Below are 16,790 nucleotides of genomic sequence, written 5' to 3'. Positions count from 1 at the left end.
AAATTGTATCAATGCGCATCAAAAACAGCAGCTTCTGACAGTCAAAGGAATGAGAGGTATTAAGAGCTCAGTTTGAAAGGTATCTGATTTTGTCCTGCATATCCAGATCACAAAAGTGAAGTACCAACATTATCCCAAATGATTCCAATAAGCTGCAAACCCAGAAAAATCTCAAATTTGATATGGTCACATTTCCATGCCGTTATAACCCCTCTAGTTGCTTCCGGGGAATTACAACTGATACGTCAGAGAGCAAGGAAGGAAGTAGGCAAACGGTTCACTATTTATTGTTTTGCTCACTTGAGAGCTGGTGCTAATGATGCCCCAGAAAAGCACAAATATACCAGTGAGGTACATTCAAGATGGCCAGAGATTTTTTAACAAGCTCTGGCTTTCTTCAAAGCTTCTTAACATGGAGTTAGGCAAATTATTGTTTCCTGATTTTATGAAACCCGTCTGGTGCTTGAAGTTGAAACAGCAGCCTGGTTCCTGAAATGCTGTTAGAACGTTCTCGGGTTGATATTGAGAGGATGACCTCTGCTGCATTTCTTTCTTGTTGCTCACAACTTTTACTGTCCATGAGCGGAAATGTTTGCAAATCTGTTTAAAGTAACTATTTCCTTTCAACTGTGCAAATGATTCCAAATAGAAAAGACTGCAGCAGGTAATGAGGAAAACTATGAAGAAGAAGATAATGGACCATGATTATGGGAATGTTGAATTACAACAACAAAGAGCAGGAGAGCTATTCTGCAGGGTCTGTGCATCCAGCCAGCACAGTCAGGAGGAGGTTTTATTACAGTACCTTTCCCACTTTAGAAACACATCATGTGAAATAGAAAGTAGAGTTTTTTCACAGACAGCTGAAACAGCTTCCAGAGCTTTGTAGTAAAAGAGATCCTTAAGAACTTAAGACTACTAAAGCAGACTGTAGGCTGAAGGAAATCTGCTCAATCCACGATACAGCTCACATATAAAATGGTTTCTATGAATCAGACAAATCTAAAGCTAGAGTATACAAAGTATTTTGTGTGATTTAGGAGCCCTACACTATGGGACTTACTCTGCTCCCGCTCCGAGAAACCTTTCAGTCAAAGTGAAGAACATCAGTAGCCAGAGTTAGTTTTTCTAGACTTTTACACAACAACATTATGTAAATGACAGAGAGGACTTGGCTTTGCAATGCTTGGCTAAAAATGAAAAGGACATTCATGCATGAAATCCCAGTACCCTCTGGCTGCACATTTATTTGTATAAACCCACTGTGTGGCAACCAGAGGAAGCCAATCCAATCAAATAAGACATTTAATGATTTGTCAATCTCAGTTGTTTGTCTCAGTCTTAAAAAACTACACATGGAAGAAAAGTGTTCAGGTGCAGTCACATAAAATCCCTCTGCTACTGGAATAATGTTGCACAAAGTAGCATGATGGTGGGATGGGCAGTGAGTCAATACTCCTGGTGTCTCCTGAGGAAAGCTGTCGTCTAAAGCTGCCAAAAACAATCAGGTGATTTTTTTTTCTGCAGCTGCATTTCACCTCTACTGTTTGGACCTATGTCAACATTATTATAATCAATCTCTCAGTGCAACGAAGATTTTGTTGAGTGACACAAGAAAACTGCAAAGAGAAGGTCCTCAAATGGTAAAGATGAGGAGGGTGTATCGTTGACTTCTTAAGTCCTTCCTGGACAGACCACAAGTCTGCTACACAGATTTAGCACTAAGTACAGTACAAGGAAATATTCTCTTGAAAGTTCAGTTATGCAAGTAAATCCTCTGTCTCATTATGTGACCTACATTTACAGTGCTGACCAAGAATATTATGAGACAAAGCATATAACTGGTTTCCTGTGTGCGGAGGAGTCAGCCAAATAGTCTTTGCTCAGACTGCAGGCAAATCAGATCTTCAAAACCACGTCCCCATTAATATCTGAAGTTATTATATTGGACTTTTTGGGCATCGCCAACCTGTCTGCATGGGGTACTGCTCCTCATTGATCTGCTTCATTATGCTCGTCTGCTCTGATGCACATCTGCCACTGGATTGTTTTCATCTAAGTTGTATATCCACGTTGATTACCTGTCGTCCTTGTTTTCCTGGAAATCCTTGTAAGCCAGTCAGTCCTGGGGGGCCATCTGTCCCTGGGTAACCCTTCATCCCTGTGAGTCCAGGTAAACCCATCGGCCCCTGAAAAATTTCAACAACAGTGACAGTGTCACTAAAGCATAGTCTCGGCCTGAAGGACATTTCAATCAAATTAAATCAATCAAATTTTATTTATATAGCCCAAAGTCATGACCAAAGTTATCTCAAGAAACTTTACAAAAAGAGCAGGTCTAGACTGTAACACTCCTTAGCTATTCATATAACACCAGGTTTTAACACTCTTATTCTTCCTCTGAAATCTGTACTCTGGATAAAGAGATGCTGACCAAAAAGAATATGCCAAGACTTTTTGTTTGTATCGGTTACAGAGCAAGAAAGTTTGTATGTACTGGTTATGTATTGAATTTTAAACACTTAAAGAAAGTCAGTTGAGAGCAATTTAAACCATGTCTGACAGGTACTGTCAGCTTTATCCTGAGGCATTCAAGTATACCCATTTGGAATTCTAAAGGCTTCAATAAAAAACTGAGAATTAAGAGCCATCTCACATACTGTTCCTGGTTTTAATCAACAGATTCTGTTGTACTGCCATGTGTATTGTGTTGCTGCACATACGTTTTTAAGTTTCAAACTATTTGATTCCTTCAAATTGATTAAGACCATGTGCAAATCTTTGTTTTAATTATATTTTATATTATGTAATCAGCTCAAGCTAATTTAGCAGCACCATTCGCCGAGCATGTACCCTTAGATTTATCATGTTTATCAACGTACATATCTGCATATTGATGCATAATTTGTGGGTTTGATCTATCATATCTGAGCAGGCTTTGGTTGCATACAAACACACAGTCTCAGTGGAGAGTAAAAGAGTCAGAATGCATTCGACAAAATGCAATCTTGGAAACTATCTTTTATAATTATACATTCATATAAAGTGCATTGAGATCACTTTTTAAGAGCACAGCGTGACTCTGTCTGTTCCTTCTGCTTTGTCTGTTCTTATTTTCTGTCACTCAAGCTTCATCCTTTTCCCTGACATACTGTGCAGTTGTTATGTTTACTCTGAATAAAGCACGGTCACTGCTGCCAGTAATACAGCCGGTTATTTTCTTGCAAACACTCATGTATAATATTAGCTACTGATTGACAGTATTACCTCCTTTTTAACCAATTTGTACACAGTGTACTCAGCTGTTTCCTAATGCATCATCACCACACAGCTAATCAAAGTGAAGCAGGCTCTTAATTGGTTTGCTGCTGCTGTTTGGTGTGATACTCACTTCAATGCCAGGAGCTCCACTCAGCCCCCTTGCTCCTTTCTTTCCTGCTGAGCCCTGGATAAACACACACATGCAGAATGAAACATTCACGAACAGTCACAAAAAAACACCAGGTTGTATATCTCAGTCGCCTCTTATTGAAGACTTACGTATGTGACACTTCTGGGGAAACCAAGTTCAGGACTGTTTCTGTACTTTACTTTAGACAGTAAAATAAATATACACTAGTGGAAACTGTGTATTTAACACCTCAAATGGTGTCGGGTTAAATCACCCAGAGGTGTTTTACTGTAAGATATAGCACAACACTAACAAGGGGAATATTCAATGCATCATGTTTTTAATAATACCCCATGCCAGCAGTAGCATTATGCTGAATAACATAAACACAACTTTATTTACATTAGTATGTTTTGTGTTAAAAAGACAAACAAGGTTTTTAAAGAATAATGAACACATCAATCCTTTAGCACGATGTTTTTATATTTTCTCTCCGGGCCCTGACACTGTAAGTTACATATATACAGTCGAGCAGAGATTTCCCTGAAGGAATGCTTCACCAACGCTTAATTTGAAACAGAGAATACAGCAGATCCTTCAAGTTTCCACAGTTCTTGGCTGACTGTAATGTTTCAAAACAGATGGATCTATATGTTACACGTGACGACATTGTTCACACTCAGAAAATACTCCCATAAATTGGGACTGGTTACATAATCTATCCTACATGCAAGCTGTTTCACATGTGTTCGAAGAAAGTCTGTGCGATACTTGTGAATACTTGGCTGTTAAGAAGGCTGTGTGGACCTTGATCAAGAATGCTCAAAGTTGTTTGACAGGCGAAATGACAGGAGTTATGTTATCACAAAGCCTTTGACAAGGTCAAGGAACAGAAAACAAGAAACCGTCAGTTTGGGAATGCTGTCTGACCCAGAAATGTCTGCTTTGATGCCGAACGCCCAAATAGTTTGTGTGTTTTTACAAGCTATTTAAGTTGACAGCACATTAAGGACTTTGTTAATAAAACGAAAGAAAACGAATACTAAGACGGGGAGGGGGTAATATTCTGAGAAACACTAAGAATTTTAAAGAAACGTACATTAAAGTGAAAATATTTAGATATTCTCGTGATTAACGTGGTACATTTGCAAGTAAAAATTGTCATCAAAAATATTCTTGGCCATTGCAAAAGATCTTAATTTCTCCCCAACTACAGAGAAGAATTCACAAGCGGAAATTCAGAAAACTATTTTTGTTGTCAAGGAAATACATGGCTTCACTTTGCTGTGTTTATTGGGAAACTTCAGCTCCAAGGAGATTTACACGGACTCACCGGGGGTCCTATTTCTCCTTTTGGGCCTGTTTCTCCGGGGAAGCCTGGTGATCCCTGAACAAAGCAAGAAAATAACAAACAAAAACACAGATAACAATAAGATGTTAAGCAAATCTATAAAATAATGATATCAAATAGGAAGACACTTCTGATGGAAATACCTCAATGGCTTACTCAAGTGTCACCCCAAAACATGTCAACTTATTTTACATTTGTAGACTCACTACTGCTCAAGCTTTACCAAACTCTTTCAGTGGGTGCAAAACATTTGTAAAAGTGACGTAATGACTTACTGGTGGGCCTTGTGGTCCGACAGCTCCACGAGATCCGAAAGTACCAACATGGCCCTGAAACACATTATCATTTATAATTATATTTTGTCCCTGAAGCTCAATCTTTATCAGTGCTTTGATGTCTACAAGACATATTCTTTATTGAGTGGATGACATTATCCCCAAAGACCCCTTTATATGTATTCCCGTGATGAGTACAGTAAAGTAATTACAGGCTCCACAGCAACTTAAAAAGATTAGATACAATACTTAATTACTAAAAGAGTCCAAGGCTCAATGCATTAAAACTACCTGTACTGTCAACCATCATACAGGTAGGGTACTTAAAACGACACTGGACATTAAGGGAAAGTTAAGTTAGGTGTCTGAAGGGTTTGGCATGTTTAGAATTTTTTAATGAGAATGTTTGGAGGCCGACTGCATCCTTGTGTTTTCGGTCTTAACCTTTAATATTTAGAGTTAACAGGAAGCAATAACACATTTACATTAAGACATAAGACAGTGTTAAGCTATGCAGCTACATTAAAAGGGTTCCTATTATTTTCCATTTCAAACTACTACTACCATTCCAATCAGACCAAATTTGGTCACAAATAGATTTTCTGTGTGTAAATTAATGGCTTTGAAATGCAACTATCAACATGTTACATTCTTCTTTGGAATTTTGCCTTTACCCATTTTAAAGGTCTTTACTCCTCACTCCTATGCAGAAAGTTAGATGATATTCCACCGTGAAACATCTCTGCCAAAGGAGAAGGTAAAATTACCGTTGCCACTTATTTTTCTTATTGCCATATTTTCAGTGTCTTATATAAAAAAGTTAAATAATCTTATTTTCATGTCGTCGTTGCAGCCTTGTTTATTTGCTGTGTTTATATTTCTCATTTCTGTTTTCAACACTTACATAGACCTGGAAACTACTTAAATCTAATTCAGTACTTTTCCATACTGTGTAGCAAACCCGTCTAAATTGTTTTAATTTGCCAGTTCGTCTGAACATTGCAGCAAAAAACACGTTTGTAGATCCTTTCACAGCCCAACACAAACACCAACTGTTTAAAATAAAGTGAGCCATATATCAACTTGCTTGCACTGTAATTGTGTGCATGTGTCTGTCAGCTTTTTGAGAGCGAAAAATCAGCTTCATGCCAAAGGCTCGGAGTGACAAAAACAACAGATTTCCCTGGTCTCATTGCAGGGAATTTGGTAATCCTCTCCAACATGTGTGGTCTGCCCGCCTCAGAGCAGAGCCTTGTTTAACGGAGCATCAAAAGCGTCTGAACAACAAGTAGACAAGCACACCGAGTGCTGATGGTGTGATATATCTGATGTTGATATAATAGTTTTGTCTACCTGATATCCTTCATCCCCTGGTTCTCCACGCTCTCCTCTTTCGCCTGCAGGCCCCTGTGTAGACACAAACGCACACACATGAACACACACGCTGCATGTTTATGCACGCCTTTATGTAAACCTACAACGCTTCGATTGAGCTGAGCAGCTACTTAAAGACTGAGTTACTTCTCAGGCCACCACACATGAATCATATTCTAAAGATGTAACCCCTTAAGTCTGGAACTTTGCTGGAGTCAAATAAATAAAAGAGTTAATTCACCTTGAACATTACTTTCAGCTAATGTTGGTTGGTGGTGCAGATAGAAGGAGGCTGCCATTGTATTGATATTGCTATGTACTGCAATACTGTGCCAACTTGATAATCCCGTCCTTCCCATATGGCAGGTTGCTTTCTATGCTTGTGTAGACATCCAGCTACCCTGACTGTTCATGCAATGTAGGCCTGACACAGTGGTCATGTCCAGTACTGAGGAAATATGTTCCAGACCACATAAGAGTCACAGTACTGTGTTACTGTGTGTGCCCAAGCAGTTAAAAGTCTGTGATACATCCTGATCCTCTTTTGATATTCGTCTAAGGCCAAGTCCACACGTACACAGGTATTTTTCAAAACCTAGCTTTTTCTTCGCTCTTGGCCTTTCGTCCACACAAACTCTGTTTTAGGTCACTGAAAACGGATCTTCTGTAAAACTCTGGCCAGGGTGAAGACTTTTAGAAACTACGTTTCCACGGAAACGTGTAGATGGGGTAAACTGACTTTTTGGCTCGTGACGCCAGGCTGTGCGCCGTTCTTTGTGAGGCGTCACAAATGAGGCAACATCCCTTTCAAAATGACGGACGTGACAAAAACAGCGATGCTACTTACTTTGCTTACAGGACTTTATACATGTTTACACATATATTCTAATCTCAAAACTCATCTGTTCCGCCTTACCTACTCTCCCTAACTCTAAGCACTGTCCCTCACCCGCTATTAATGTATTTTATCTGGTTTGTTTTACTCTTGTTGGTGTTTTTACTCTTGTTTGTGTTTTTTTTTGTACAGCGACCTTGAGTGTCCTGAAAGGCGCTTCTAAATAAAATGTATTATTACATTATTATTATTATATGTACAGTTAGGCCACTGTACTGAGGAACAGAGGCGTCGCATATTCCTCGATGTGCCATTGCATTGCATTTTCTTCTTTGAATGACCGGGTTATATCACCGCCTGTTGGTGTGGCATTCTCATGACAGCGTTTCTGGTGTGTTTTGGTGTTTTCGTTTGGACAGGGATTTTTTATAATCGTGTTTGTGTGGACGGGTTTTTTTTGGAAACGAAGGAGGGGAAAAACTCAGTTTTGAAAAATACCCGTGTACATGTAGACATGGCCTGAGAACGTAAAATCCTTGAGGTAATTTCATCAACACTTCTGTCCTTGTCAAAGACAAACCTGTTTTTGAGAAATGCACATTTAAGAAGCACGTTTCAAACACATGAACAATGACACACTTGTGTTCTGCAGTGTTGTGATGGGACCTTGATTGTTATTATGGATAATATCAGAACACAAACAAAGCTAAGCTTAAGCTTCCCTCTGACGTGTGGAACTGCTTGCTAAACATTTCTTTCTGTGCTGTTTTGTAAACGTGGATTGAACACAAAAGTTCTGAGCCACACAGGTAGATAATCAGAGTTTTAATGCATGGCAGGTTTAGTCAGAGAAACACTGGTACATTATTATAAATCTGGTGGAGTTTACTCTGTGCTTAAAATCAGGAGTTTATCAAGATTAACTCTTACAATCGGATATTTAATCGGCTTGGACTTAACAGAGCGAGGAGTGTTAGGGATCAGAGAGGAGAGTTTAAAGGAAAGCAAGACCTACTGGTTCACCTAAGGGCCCTGGTGGTCCTGGGGTCTTATTGTCTTCGCCTGGATAACCCTGGAATGTAGCAAACACAGAAAATCATTCTTGAAGACACAAGAAGTTTCAATCACATTAGACTGAAGTACATTAAACCTCAAAGGCAAAACATTGAAGGAATTCCATCTCAAACACTAGTTTAGGTATGATGTTACCTTTTCACCTTTAGGCCCCGGTGGTCCAATAGGCCCAGACTTGCCAGGGTGACCCTGAAAAAAGGAAAGTTTATTATTGCATCTAAGGAAGCCGCCATAGATCTCTACCAGCGAAGGCATGTTTCTTGGAGAAACATGAGCTCTGCTGTCAGCATATTAATCAGAAGTGTTTTATGTAAACACGATGAGAGACTCTTCCATACTGTCACTTCAGGATTCGGGTTTTGGCAGTGACTCAGAAATCCCTCAGCAAACTGAGTCAACTGTGAATGAGTCTGGGAGCCTTGATACACACACACACATACAGAAAAGGGACTACATGAACTTAAGGTGCCCTGTTCAAGTTATGCAACCAATCACCCACTGATGCTGGCATATACCAGGCTGTGGAGAGGCCTGGAAAAAATAGCTTATAAACCTCTTTCACCTCTCGTCTCTGCTTTTCCCTTGTGTTTTGAATTCACTGGATAATTAACAGTAAAGAGTAATGGGGGAAAAAAAGAATGGCAGGGATGAAGTATAACATTCTCCTTTAGACGCATGGCTACCAGAGGAGATGATTCAGCTGCATTGAAATTCCACATCTATGTTGAGCTGAGATCTGTTGTTGTATGAAGTTCATTACTGCAGGATTCAGTGTAATAAATAACAACAGAGCAGCTACTTTTTACTGCTACTGTCATCTACAGAAAGTTACTAGTACCATGCTACTTTTTAAGATAGGCCCCTTATACATGTAGGGAGTTAGAGTCCACTCAACTATCCAGCTGGGAAACATTTTAACATTTTTATGTAGCGTAACTTTATGCATATGTTGTGTGTAGATATCATGTTATTGTACGGTATGTACTTACTTTAGCACATGTTTGTCATGAAAGCACACATCGGGGAAACTCACCGTGTATCCCGCCAGTCCTGGTTGCCCCTCTACCCCCATGACTCCAGGCTGACCCTGGAAGCAAAATGCACACAATAAAAGAGCGATTCGGTCCAAGTGCTGTTTGTTTTGCTTTTCTACTCTGGTTCAGCTAAATATAAACTTGGCCTCAGACACACATGCAAACTGAATCCTGTAAACAGAGCCGTTTTATGATGGGGATATAAATCTGTCCAGCTATCACAACATGGTCTTAGTGGTTCTGCTGAAAAGAGAGCTGCCTTTCTCTGTAAAAGAGACCAGAAAGGATGCCTGTTTGGTGTTCTGGGCTTTTTTTGCTCTCTCTCAGGCCTCAAACAAAGACAGGCATTTGAATTTACAAACAGGGAGATCTTTTAACGTGCAATAACAATAATTAAGATTATTATACTGACAAAATAGTACTTGTCTAACGTACTGAGGCACAGTTTTGGGAAATACATCCCTTTATTCGTGTAAGTGGCTTTTCACCGGTGTTGTTCCTACAGTTTGTGCCAAGAAGAAAAAAAAAATATATTTTGGGGGTTAAAGAGTAACTGCACACTTAAACATGTTTTTTGAGCTAAATTTTATTGCTGTACTGTGATGAAACACATCAGCGCTGGTGTTAATATTGACAATTCTTACCAAATGTATAAAAATCTGCATTTCATGGGTTGGAAATGGCTCAAACACGCCATCTACTGTTTTAAATCAGCCCTGGACCTTGCCAGCTGATGGTGACGTAGAGACGACCGTTTGGGACAAAACTACATCAAGACATGTCTTTAAATAAAGGATGTTAATGCCTGTCACTCAAAGGTGGGCGGTAACCCCCGGCCTTGTCTTTGAGATGGAGTCTGTGAAACCGCGCTCATTTTCAAATCTATCCTGATGGAGACAAATCATTCACTTGAGTTTACACTACTTTTGCTAGCACACTGTACATTAGCCTTCTCGCTAACGTTACGTTACCACTCAGAGACTGCGCCCATTCTCTCTTCAGAATCAGAAATAACTGTAACAGGCTGCACGCGCAGTTGGTGCATGCGCACTTGCATTGCCTTGGCTCTGAAAGCTCCGGCTTCAGGTGTTAGTGGGGCTGGAGCCAACGGCTTGAACTGTTAGGACTCAGGACCACCATGGTCCTCCACCACACTAAAGTGCTCTTCGGGGGACTCTTGAGGGGAGAAGTCCTCCACCTCAAAAGATGGTCTCTTGTGGGCATATGCACCTTGTGACTCTGTGCCACTCTCCATTTTTCGCTGGCCATGGGAGGGGACGTCACTAAGCTGCCGGACACACCCACCCCATCTCAGCCCCTTGCCGACTTCCAGCATTTTTCAAAATTGTGCACTGGGTGGAGTTATGGTCAGACCTGTGGGTGCAGTTCCACTTTAAACTATTCTAACATGGCTCCTGCATTGCTCTGTGTACAATGACAGAACTGAAAAGTGTGACCCTAACCCACCTCCCAAAACAATTATAAAAATGCCATCACAATGTTTTACTGTGGACATCAAACGCAAACTCTCTAGTCCTCACCTAGCCATACAGACCATGACATGTAGGCTACAATACATGGTATTTTGTCTCTGGCTCCTTACAGTGTCACAGTGGCACTTCAGCAGCCTGCTAGCTTCTGTCAGTCAAACATAGACCAATGCCCCCTTGAGCCAGCTGAGACAAAAAGGAGCATTTCTAATATTTCCCCAAACACTTTTGTTGTCTTTCTTGAATGATAAACAACCATTAGCTTAAAATCACATTGACCATTAAAAGGGATGACTGTACGTAATTTTAGTTGGACTTGAATGCATATCTCTGTTCAAAAGCTTTAGACTGATTCTGAGTGTGATGAAAATGACAGGAAGAACAGGAACTCACTGGTGGGCCTCGAGTTCCCCTGGCGCCTTTCAGCCCCGGCTCGCCTGATTGGCCGATGTCTCCTCGTGAGCCAATCTCACCAACAAGACCTGAAGGACCTCTTTCTCCCTGATAAGAGAAACAGACACATTGACGAGAATTATAAAGACTATTCTTTTATTTGGAATTCAGCACTTGACACATTTTGTGCAAGAAGATAGATCCATCCCGGCTCTAAAGGTCTGTTTGTTTTAAACAGAAGTTATTGTTTTCTTCCTCAGAACTTGATTTCAGGAAGAAAACAAGTGAGTCTACAACTTAACATTTGACCAAAATGAAAGTTCAGGCAGCAGACACAAATGACTCAATAGTTCTCTGGAACCACTTAAACACCAAAGGGCCTTGGACTGTATCGTTGCTTCCTGTTGTGTCACTGCTGGGAAACACACTGTACAAACAGGTTTCTTTCCAAGTGTTTGGAGAAAGAGCCCCCTTACCTTCTTGCCGTGCCGTCCTCTGTTCCCTGGAGGCCCTAGTTTTCCTTCTGGTCCCTGTAACAGAGGACTCATTAAATCATAACCACACACACTTAAAACTCTATTTTACAACAGATGCTTTAAATGACATCATGTGTCATATTTTGATCCTATCATGATTTATGAACAGCAACATGCGGCTCCTGATATTTCTTTCAAACATTCTCAGTGCATCCTTTTCTATGCTAGGCGGTTAGTAGCTTAGCTTGTCGCCCACATGTCGTTCAAAGCTTTTACCAGATTATAGACTGCTTTCCCCAGAGCTTTGTGTGTGTGCCCTGAAGCTCCCTGACTTCCTGACATCGCTGACCTTCCTGCCCCTCAACACAGATACCTTATCTTGATCCCAAAACAAACAAGCACTTAGAGAAGACTTTGTGTATGTTCACCACAGTGGGATAGGTGTCAGTCAGTCTATGACATAGTACCTCTTACTGCCCCAAAAGCAAAAAGTCTTTGGTGAAGAGAAGGCTGACACCTACTGGGGTACAAGGGCATTATTTGATCAAGAGCACTTTTGTAATCTTCTCCATGAATTCAAAGTTCTATGGGTGTGATTTATTTTGGTCTGTCATCATCCATCAATCTCTTCTCACATGAATAACCCAGAGGAAAACCTGAGGAACCAGATCTAGTTTAGACGTAAACTGTGTGTAAGAGAGTATTAGAGAGAGATTATTTTCTGTTTACAGCATCCCTTTTACATGATGGGTGCTTGTTATAATTTTTTATGTATCTTGCAGTCCAGAAGCTCGAATTCAACTTACTCGAAAGCCCTGTTTCCCAGGCCCTCCTGCAGTTCCTGGAGGCCCGGGGTCTCCTTCAATACCTTTGTCCCCTGGCTCTCCGATTGGCCCACGCTCACCAGGCTCACCCTGACAGTGTGATAGACCCAGAGACAAACAAGCAGGAAAAACACAGTGGAAGATGGTTTAGTTATAACATAGTGAGTTTTACATTACCGACACAGAGAGGTCAAGAGGTCATACAGTCTGCACATACAACTGTATATCTAATTCAGATCTATGGTGAAACAGAAAAAACTGGTGTACTTAATGCATTGTGGTTTCATTCACTTAATGACTTTAATTAACTGTTTAATCCTAAACTGATCTCTCTGAGAACTAAAGCAGCCAGGGTCGACTTAAAACTGCCTCATATTGATGTTATATGCAGAACCTTACCAGAAACCAATCTGTTAAGATTTTGAATATTTACCTTTGGTCCATCTTTTCCTTGAGGACCATCTTCACCAGGGGGACCAGAAGGACCCTAAAAAAACATCAACATTCACAACAAAACCTCTTCACTTGTTCTCCAGGTTGCTATAATGACATTTCATCCTGCACAACAATACAGTGTACGAGGAACCTAATATGAAGGTGAATTTGAACTCTCCTAAATACAGGGATAACATTTTTGGAAAGAGTTGTTGCTGTTGATTTAAGCATCCCAAAACATGGACTAAGTAAATCATCAGCTATCAGCACAGCTGGATATCAATAAGCTACATGATACAGTATGTTCTCATTAAACCAACCCATTCAAAATGATCATTATAAATTACACAGTTAAACAACATGCTTCAAAATAATCAATGTGAAAGTCATAACAATGGATCATATGAGAGTAAAGGATGTAATTCACACTAGAGGCTGATAGATATGGAGATTTTGAGATCGATACTGATGCTGATTTTAGACTGAAAAAAGTTAAACCAGTTACAGAAATGGCAGATGAGACCACTGTCTGCTTAGCTAGGATGCTCTGCTCCATGTGCTGCAGAAAGTGTTGAGAGTATTGTAATCTTTGGAGTCGGAGCGCTCTCTGCTGGACAAATTACGCAATTACACCATTTCTAAATCACCATCAAGATTGTTTTCTACATTATTGTTCTGTAAAATAAGTTCTCATATTGCTGTATATCAGAAAATATATTGGCCAATACCATTATAACTGTGATGGTCCCAAATCGGGCCAATAATATTGGCCTACAGATACATCAGTTCTATTTAACTCAAGGTTGTAGAGCAGTCTTTCACTGGCCTGTCTGGTTGAAAGTGATTTTAGAAAAAGAATGTTAAAGCCCTCTAATCAATCAGGTGTCTGCTACCTTTTTAGCTGTTTTCAAAATTATACAGCGATGATATCCTAATGGTATTTTCATGTGTTAAATGACTTAGCTTAAAGTTATAATCTCGAAGTTCTCAGTTTCATTCTATCTGGCGGCACCTACGGCGATAAAAAGCAATTGTGGGCGCATTTGTCCCAGATAACCAGACATCCACGGTTGGCTCCCTTCGTAACGGTTGTAACTCTTGATTTTCCTTGCTGATGGTCACTTTCCTTTTCAGACTGTTTGCCTTCATCTGAGAGTTGAATTTGTTACTTTTTCATTTTCACTTATTTTTGGTTGTATCTTTTGTCAACGATCTTTTCTTTGTTTGTTCAGCCATAGTAGATTACTGTTTACTCGCAACACTTGCAGAGAGCGGAAAAGCAGCGGCTTAGCTCCGCCTACCCTCTCTGGCAGACCAACCACTGCTGGCTGATGGAAAACGCATCACTAACTGGGCGCTGCTTGTTGTTTTTTCCACGAATGTTGCCACAGACGCCCAGTCTGTAATAACAGTATATACTGCAAATGCAAAGGCTTTCATCAGTGGACCATAGGCTCAATCACCATTGTGTTTCCTCATTCGGCGATAGATAGCGACTTAACAGACATTTATTTAAATGAAAATCTTCAAGATTACTTTGAGGATTAAAAAATCATCACTGTGATCACAAGTTCCATGAATATATCTACTAAGACATGATCACAAATTTCTTTGTTCCAAGTGTGGCTGATCAGGCAAGATGAGAGGAAACATACTGCATGTTTCTCAGACATCATTTTATTTCTGTAATCTTCCTTCAACCTTGAAATAAGTAAAAACAAATCGTGGATCTGCATTAGTAAAGACAGATTAAACTATTCTTTTGGAAAGGGCAGAAAGACGAGACCCAGGCAGTCCAAGTGCTCTTTCTATAATCCATCAGACAAAAACACTTCCAGCGTTCTGCTTTCTTTGGCTCAAGGGATTAGAGATCGTCGTCAAAATGAGGGGGAGTAAATAAATGACCCGGTAAGATTTACCCAAACACAAGGAAGGAAGGGATTAGTGGCTTGTTAACAGTCACTCACTCGTATTCCCTCCTGTCCCTGCTCCCCTTCAGCTCCCGGAGGCCCAGCATCACCCTGCAGGGGCAAAAAACACAACACAGGGCTGTCTCAAGGTGAAAAGCCACTTACATGAGCATGCACACGTGTACACCGACTACTGAAGCTCAGTTACACAGACAATCAGCTGTTGTTCCACCCGAGGCTACAGTTATGTCAAGTACGATATGACTGAGCAAGTTCAGGTAGCTGCAGGCTGGTTGGGACGGAGGTTGCACATGACTAATGTCTTCTATGATGCAGGGGGAGGAAGGGGGGGCTGGGAAAAATATGGCAAGCTTGTACTGACCTTTAACCCCGGCTCTCCGATGGCACCCGGTTCCCCCTCTACACCAGGCCCGCCCTACAGAGACGGGACAGAGAAAAGAAGATGACCCATGTTTAATAAGTGATCATGTTTGATAAGTGATACGAGACAAATAGTTATGAATATAAAATGAGAAGTACTTCAGGTCCTTGCTCTCCATCAGGGCCGGCCTCTCCAGGAGGTCCTCTAGGTCCCTGCGAGATAAATAACCATCATAAGATGCTTTAGAGATACAACAAACTCATTACTGGACTCACTAAGTACAGTTAATCAGAGGGATAGAACATCAGAACAACATAATATACAACTCTAGCACATAATGGCAAGACAAACAAATACAGTTAAATGTTGAGTCTGTAGAGGAGGCACAGCTGAAACCTGAGAACATCGGAGATAAACTGAAGAGCAGCCAAAGGCAAGACTCAACATAAACATGGCCTTATTGAAACCTTCCGACCTAATAAATATTTGTATCTGATTGTTTGACATTCCTAATTTCCCTGAGGGGTCGGCAGATTTCCAGGAAACTCTAGAACTTGAAGACTCATCCAAGAAGGGAGGCACAAGGTACGGAGCTTTCAGGTGTGAAGGACGCAGAGGGAGAAAGCGATGAAAGAGACTAAACTAAATGATTCCTTCTTTCCTTCGTGTAATGAGCAACGTCAGAGTTTCTGATATATTCATTAAAGATTCCCGAAACCCTACGCCTCTTTTCTCTGGAAAATGATGTAAGCTATAATCATTCTGCAGATATCATTTTCCACAGTCGTTACAGTTGTGTTGTTTAGTTTCAGTTTTCTGAAGAAAAAGAACACATCAATAGAACAATGAGAGACAGCAGACTTACGGGTTCACCCTGGGGTCCTCTCTCCCCTGTGCTGCCGGGAATACCTGGTTTACCCTGGAAACACACACAGCCGCTCTCGGTCATTCACTTACAGGAAACAAGCGTAAGAAAACTTGGCTTTGGAAACGTTCCTCTCATCATCGTTATCATTTTCATAATTACGAGTCAGATGTTTCTGTGCAGCCTGATGTCTACAGACACAATGCACAATGATCTGCCATACGGATCCCTTTGTTGTAGTCCAAACACTGTGCTGCCAAGTTAAGACAAGAAACCCTCATTTGAAACAGTGTTTACTCTGACAATACTTTGTGTGAGAGGGTTGGTCATTCCAAGCTTTGAAATTAATATCCCAAGATTTAATGGTAGAAATGAAAATGATTAAGTAGCATATGTGTGTTGCAGCAAAAACACTTGCACCCTTGTAACTTACGATTGTACTGACTACAAATAAGTACCAAACACTAAATGTAATGGGTTCTGACCTAACTGATAACAACATGAGTTTAAGACACATCACTCAATGATTTGTAATCACAGGATATGAAAATGGTGAGGAATTATTCACGACAGAGTTTGAGGGAGATTTGATCAGACACAAGATGGCGCTATGAGTCCAGAGAGGACAACAGAGATGATGCACAAGATGAAATATTGACAGAAGATACAGACATTGTCCAA

The 16,790-nt window shown here is 40.5% G+C and overlaps 1 protein-coding gene across 1 annotated transcript in view; it reads right to left on the bottom strand.

The window, feature by feature from the left end:
- The window catches only part of LOC138608018 (collagen alpha-1(XXIV) chain-like), a 55,992-nt gene that overhangs the window by 8,970 nt on the left and 30,232 nt on the right, over positions 1 to 16,790 (bottom strand). The window contains exons 25-40 of the mRNA XM_069680674.1: positions 16,110 to 16,163; positions 15,403 to 15,456; positions 15,245 to 15,298; positions 14,920 to 14,973; positions 12,951 to 13,004; positions 12,500 to 12,607; positions 11,694 to 11,747; positions 11,218 to 11,325; positions 9,334 to 9,387; positions 8,436 to 8,489; positions 8,242 to 8,298; positions 6,371 to 6,424; positions 5,018 to 5,071; positions 4,725 to 4,778; positions 3,392 to 3,445; positions 2,082 to 2,189 (exon numbers count right to left, since the gene is read on the bottom strand). Of these exons, the coding sequence (XP_069536775.1) occupies positions 2,082 to 2,189; positions 3,392 to 3,445; positions 4,725 to 4,778; positions 5,018 to 5,071; positions 6,371 to 6,424; positions 8,242 to 8,298; positions 8,436 to 8,489; positions 9,334 to 9,387; positions 11,218 to 11,325; positions 11,694 to 11,747; positions 12,500 to 12,607; positions 12,951 to 13,004; positions 14,920 to 14,973; positions 15,245 to 15,298; positions 15,403 to 15,456; positions 16,110 to 16,163 (1,029 nt within the window). The remainder of the gene's footprint in view (positions 1 to 2,081; positions 2,190 to 3,391; positions 3,446 to 4,724; positions 4,779 to 5,017; positions 5,072 to 6,370; positions 6,425 to 8,241; positions 8,299 to 8,435; positions 8,490 to 9,333; positions 9,388 to 11,217; positions 11,326 to 11,693; positions 11,748 to 12,499; positions 12,608 to 12,950; positions 13,005 to 14,919; positions 14,974 to 15,244; positions 15,299 to 15,402; positions 15,457 to 16,109; positions 16,164 to 16,790) is intronic.

This window comes from Semicossyphus pulcher, unplaced genomic scaffold (assembly GCF_022749685.1).
Source record: "Semicossyphus pulcher isolate SPU_LCO1_2020_fin unplaced genomic scaffold, fSemPul1.0.p SCAF_4, whole genome shotgun sequence".
In the NCBI taxonomy this organism is placed as follows: domain Eukaryota; kingdom Metazoa; phylum Chordata; class Actinopteri; order Labriformes; family Labridae; genus Semicossyphus; species Semicossyphus pulcher.
The sequence above is the reverse complement of the archived record's forward strand: the minus strand, read 5'-3'. Positions and strand labels throughout refer to the sequence as shown.